This window comes from Limulus polyphemus, unplaced genomic scaffold (assembly GCF_000517525.1).
Source record: "Limulus polyphemus unplaced genomic scaffold, Limulus_polyphemus-2.1.2 Scaffold3425, whole genome shotgun sequence".
Taxonomy (NCBI): Eukaryota; Metazoa; Arthropoda; class Merostomata; order Xiphosura; family Limulidae; genus Limulus; species Limulus polyphemus.
Window position 1 is genome coordinate 105007 of NW_013669035.1, and position 6390 is coordinate 111396.

A 6390-nucleotide genomic window follows, 5' to 3' on the forward strand; every position below is an offset into this window, starting at 1 on the left:
TCTCTCAAGACAGAAACAAGTCAGCTAAAACTGCATTAACAATTCATTCACCTTCTCTCTGTGGCTGACATGTCTGAAAATATCTGTGACAGTTGAATGACATTCCCACAAAGTTAAGTAGGACAAATAACTTCCATCAGGTTGTCCTACAGATAGCAATACACCAGGTTGAACTTAGAATGTGGTCTCAACCAGATTTATAGTTTGTTCTATATTAGAATTTTAGAAAAATGTAATATTTTTTTGCAGATATAAAATGTGTGTGTGTGTATACATACTATGGATGGTTAAGATTTGCAAACTACACCCCAGATGATTCATTTGATGAAGCTGTCTAGTTGTAACTTACAAGAAAAATTTCTTTAATAGAAATGTCAAGAATGTATGTATGTTTAGTAAAGGTGAAATAACAGTGATAAATTTGTTGCTACTTTATATCCTTACCACTGTTGATGTAGTAAAGGTTATTAACAGTGACTTCTGGGGAAAAGTAAAAAAAAACAGTGTATAATGATATGTCAGTCACACTATATTTGCAATATCCAGTTCTAATGAGTGGTCACCTGCTCTATAATGTGTACTCTATACAAACTGCTAGTTTTGATTCCTATATTTATTTTCATTCTAGCTTTTCTGTTTTAGATTAGAACTTTGAACATATATAATGTGTTAGTATAATAGTTTAAATACTGCCACCTACTGGTATAGAGAGAAAACGTTTTAACGTTATGGATTTAAGTGAACTTTTGTGTAGCAGGATAAACTTTGATCCATACAGAATATGATTTATTTTTACTTTAGTGCAAACCTGAGCAGCTACAGACTGTGAAAGATTCCAGTGACACTTCTATAACACCTAAGCCTAAAAAAGATTGGCTTCATTATAAAGTTGGAGATGTAATAACTGTTTTAGACAAAAAGTAAGAACTATTTAATTATTCAAACATCTTGGAAGAATATCCTATATAGAAAAGTAACTTGAATCAGTCATTCAGAAATAAGTGAAACATAATTAAGTTATATAATTGCTGACTTTAAGATTGCTGCAAAGAAATGTCTGATAAAATCATGATTAGATTGTTTAGCTACAGTAATGACTAGCTCTTTGATGTTTTCTTATAGCTTATTGTTTTCAGAAATTCTCCTATCCAATATGAGCTTTGCCTTCAAAATCACCCTGTATGTATGTGTAAGTAAAATATTTTTATACCAACAGGCCGTTATCTGATTGTCCAAATCTCTGGAGAGGTGTTCTCAACAGTGGTAAAACTGGACTTTTCAATCCTGCTAACACCGTCACTTACCTGGGTCAGAACTTACCTACTAACAGACCAAATTTCTCACGTACAGGTAGCAAGGCTGGTCTTTATTCCAGTAAACGAAGGTAGGCATTAAATATTCGTATATGTATCCTTTTCTTAGGTTATGAGTGTTTCCTATGAACATTTAAAATGTCTTCATTTTTTAATTTATTTTGTCAAATATGCTATCCTACTACTTGTAGCTGCTTAAACATAAGTTGTTTATGCCATACTGTGGTGCTTATTTTTCTGAGGCCAACTTGTATTTGTTTCTAGTTCAGAAATTTTTTCATTGTTTAATTTCCCAGTTGGCCTAACACCTACATTGTTACGATGACAGGACTGTTTAATTTTTTCCACTTGAGACCAAGAGGAAAAATTAAACAATCCTGGGAAAGAAACAATGTAGAGGTTAGGCCAATTGGAAAAATTAAAAAATTCTGTCACAGAAACAATAGTGAGGTTAGGCCAAGTGAAAAATTAAACAATCCTGTGAAAGAAACAATGGAGAGGTTAAGCCAAGTGAAAAATTAAACAATCCTGTGAAAGAAACAATGGAGAGGTTAAGCCAAGTGAAAGATTAAACAATCCTGTGAAAGAAACAATGGAGAGGTTAAGCCAAGTGAAAAATTAAACAATCCTGTGAAAGAAACGATAGAGAGGTTAGGCCAATTGGGAAATTAAACAATCCTGCAAAAGAAACAATAGAGAGGTTAAGTAACCTCACTATTGTTTCTGTGACAGAATTTTTTCAATTTTCCACTTGTCCTAACCTCTACATTGTTTCTTTCACAGGATTGTTTAATTTTTCCTCTTGGTCTAACTTCTATATTGTTTTAATTACAGAATTTTTTAATTTTCTAGGTATACTAACCTCTCGTACGAAGTACTGTACTTTTACCAAAACAGAAGTCATAAATTTTGAAATTCTTCAAAACTTGAGAGGTTAATTTTTTTCTGACATGCAAGATATTAAACAAGCAATTGATAGTAAGTTTACCAATTTTTCTAAATAGAGATTGGAAAATAAAATTATTTTTCAACAAAAGCGATGCCAGTACTCCCTTTCATTTTCTGATTAAAAAAAGATATATCCTATGCTAATTATATGTAACATTAGCCGATGTGAAAGAAAGCAAGTATCATACCATGTTCTTTAAGAATAAAAGTCTGTTGTATCGTTGTTGTTTTGGACATTTTACTATATTTTTATGATTAATGAAATGTGTTAACTGTATTGTTCTGGCTGCGAGTGACACTAGCAGTTAGTCCCTCTGTTTTGTTGCTACGTGACGGAAATACTTTTTGAAGATGATTTGTTTAAACAGATGCCTGCAAGGTTAACAAGGTAACTCAATTTGATATAACATAGTAAGTTTTCTACAGTAGCAGATACCACTTAAACTTTCCCATTAATAATTAATGCACCAAGATATTAACATATCCCTAAAATCGTTTGTAATATTGTTTGTAATTTTTGCAAACACAATGCTTGGCTCAAAACAAAAATGCAGTTTGTCATTTCATCTCCTTAACAAATAACACTAGTGATATGAGTAGTGAGAAAACACCAGACACATATTAGGCCTGTGTGGCATCATACAAACTGTACTATATTATATAAGTAATTACATCTAAAATTTCAAGTAATACTTTTGTGGGTAGTTTTGGTAGATAAAAGTAAAACTACATATAAAAACATTTGGAGACAATGGGAAATAGTTTCCCTAAAAAAGTTAGTGTTATTACAGCAAAAGATAAAAGTTGTGCCCCCAATCCTTAGTTCTAAAGTCTATGAGAAGTGTTTTTGGCAAAGAATGCTCTTGATTTAGAGGACCTAGAGCTATTATTGGACTGCCCTTCACCTCTTATAATGATCCCAATTTCTTACATCAGGAGGTTCTTTTCCTTTTGGCTAAGGGGACTAATAAGGTAATTTTTGATTCTGGCATAGGTTTATATTCTCTTAATTTTGTAGTTCAATGGTCAACATCTGATTTTAGTTGTGTCTCACAAACATATGATAATAACCAGACTGGCTTTACAAATCTTTTAATCATCCTGTGTTTTGTTCATAAGAATCAGTAATTTTTATTTCCTAGTGTTCTTATTTGTTCTGACACCTGCACCTTATATTTTTACAATGGCTTCTTCTCTCCTTTAAATAGCCATAGATATCCATCATTACTTGACCCATTGGTTAGTTCTGTATACCATGTACACAGTTGATATCAGGATGAGAACTAGGAGTTTTTATGAAGGAATCCAAACTGTATTCACAATTACCTTAGGTCCATACATATCTAAGAGTCCTAATCAATTTGTTTTAAGGAACAGTTAAATGTGAGTTTTGGAACCGTAACTTTTGGTGTTCTGCATTTGGTGACTCATTAGATACTCTTAGCCTTGGAGTTCATTTCCAACAATGCCATATATATATGTACATGAAGGACCCATCAGTGGGACTTTATTGCAAAAATGACACGTATACATCTGTGAAGGGCCCATTGTGGGCCTTTATTGCAACGATGCCATATACATACCTCTGTGAATGGCCATCATTGGGGATGATTCTTCAGAGTCTTATTCCCTCATTCCTGCACAAGTTTCCTCTCTGGAGGCTGTCATGTGGCTTTGTTTTAAGTTTTATGTTTCGTCTTTGAAGGGCTTGTATCCACTAGTTCTACATCTTCCTGACAAATCCTTCTTTAATCCTTTATTCCCACTTTAACTTAAGTATGGGGGGGGATTGTAAAAGTAGGTAAAAACAGAGAGAGGATATTGTATTTAAAATAAAAATTTTAGAAGTGAAGTGAAATTTTTAGAGCACCTTTACTTCTTTGTTCCTGCCCTTCTACCCTAGATTTATGAATGAAGGAGATAGTGACCATGTAATATTGAAAACTGTGTAAGGTCGGCACAAGGCCAAAGATTCTTGCTAACAATAAAGGGTTTGCGATACAGAAGAATATGCAATAATGTCTAACAAAAATAAGACTAGTATGATATTACCACTAAGTATTGGAGGTTAAGCAGAGGAACAATGGAGAGAGTAATAGCCTAAAGAAATAAGTAAAGATTATAGTAGACTTGCTTGATTTTTTGTTTTTCCAATTATAAAATGTTGATTTTGACCTGTCATGTTTGATTGGTTTCCTAATTACTAAGTTTTGACAAATTATTATAGTTTGTATTGTAAAACATCAATTTAAAGGGTTTAACTTTATTTGAGATAAAATTTCTTTCTCAGAAGGTATTTGTCATTAGTTTTTCTCACAATAGGATACGACCAGAGATGATATCGGGACCTCAAGGTGATCTGAAACACACGGGACATGTAGGATTGGATGGGGCATTTTTTGGTGATATTTCATTCCTTGGAGACAAATATAACCAACTACCAAGGCAGATTGTTACTCCATGTTAGTAGCTGTTTGTTTTATTTATTATTTTTGTTTGTAGCAGAATTAATTTTAATACATTACAGTTTAGAACCTCTGTATAATTTTTAATAAAATATATTTCACATGAGCTCCTTCATACCTGAGACTTTGAAAAATTAGCCATTGAGAGGAGCATGCACAGTTTTTTATTTTCTTATCTTTGCAGCAAATAATATTGGTTAATCTGGCTAAGAAATTTATATGACATTACTTTATTTTTCAATTTATATTTATAGCTGTGACACTACATGCATTCTGTGTGTGTGTGTGTGTGTGTGTGTATCAGATAATGGTTTCAGCAGCTAATTCTGTAAACACTTTATGAACGTTTAAAAGTGTGAAAGCCTACAAATATTTCCAGGATGAACATTGACAACTATTTCCAAGATCACACACTTTTTGTTGAAAAAGATCCAAGTGATCGGTGAAGTGTTTGTATAATTTAAAACAGATAAGTGAGTATTGGATCCTATAACTGTTTTCTGAAAGAGGTGATTAAATCAAATACAAATCACTATTGCAGAATGAAAAGAGTTGTTATCTAAAGGAATAAGAATAGAGAAATAGAGATTTATTCTTTCTCTATGAGTTTGCAATGAATTTATATATTAACACTACATGTAGTTAAATTTCTTTATAGTTTTGTATTTTGTGTTATAACTTTTCTAACTAATATAAATACATATGAAATGTAAGATCTGAAGTAGGGAAAAGGTAGCAACATGATGTCAAACAATTTTCTGAGAAGTTTGACCCAAGTATTGTCAGTTTCATTCATCAACTTTTATTTCAGATGAGGAGATGGCTGTAGTCACATATCAGGTCTGCTGTTTTCACTACAGACCATAATGTGCAAGATTTTTGTGTGTCTGTGTATGTTTGCTTAGCCATTAAAGCCATTCGAGTTCATCTGGTTAGAAAATTCTTAAAAGCGACATTTATTATCAGGCTTATCATCATGAATGCACAAATATATATCAGCAGTCGTGACCATCTATCCTTATGTAATAAAACAAAGATTTCTGTCCTGTTGATGCAATGCACACTGAAATATTTCTGTTGTTATGTTATATTACAGTAATGTAAACTGTGTAAAAGAATCATTGTGTTATTTTCAGTTGTGTGCATGTTTTTAACTCTCAGCACGGGCTCAGTCCCTGGGACCAACCTCATAACCATTTTGTGCTTGTTATAGTTTTCATGCTATAACTAATTTAAATTAGTAAGCGAATGTTAAACGAAATTTGGCACATTATCAATAAGTAAACATTACAATGCTTTCATATGCAAAATATCAATTTTTTTTTAAGTCTTAAGGCTTCCAAAGCAATGTTTTTCTCATGCCTTTTTTTTCTTTTTGCATGTTGCCTATCTAACATGCAAAGTAATTTTCATTTTAAGATTAAACATACTTTTATGCATCAGAAAATTTTGAAATTTCACATGCAAAATCTTTATAATGTCCAGATAGTTATCAATCATGTCTTAAGAAAAAACTTTATATTTTCAGTAATTAATCTCTGTAGGAGTTTGGTAAATTTGACTGATCTCGTAACCACCATAAAAGATTAGGAAATATATATAAATATAGCCTCTTTCATTCTAGAATGAATACAAATTATAACATGAAAAACATAAATGTTTAG

At 32.0% G+C, this 6390-nt stretch overlaps 1 protein-coding gene across 4 annotated transcripts in view; it reads left to right on the forward strand.

The window, feature by feature from the left end:
- The window catches only part of LOC106469322 (tyrosine-protein kinase PR2-like), a 62166-nt gene that overhangs the window by 42545 nt on the left and 13231 nt on the right, over positions 1–6390 (forward strand). For all 4 annotated transcript variants that reach the window (XM_013929812.2, XM_022397816.1, XM_022397817.1 and 1 more), the window contains exons 9-11: positions 802–920; positions 1217–1384; positions 4584–4723. In XM_013929812.2, the coding sequence (XP_013785266.1) occupies positions 802–920; positions 1217–1384; positions 4584–4723 (427 nt within the window). The remainder of the gene's footprint in view (positions 1–801; positions 921–1216; positions 1385–4583; positions 4724–6390) is intronic.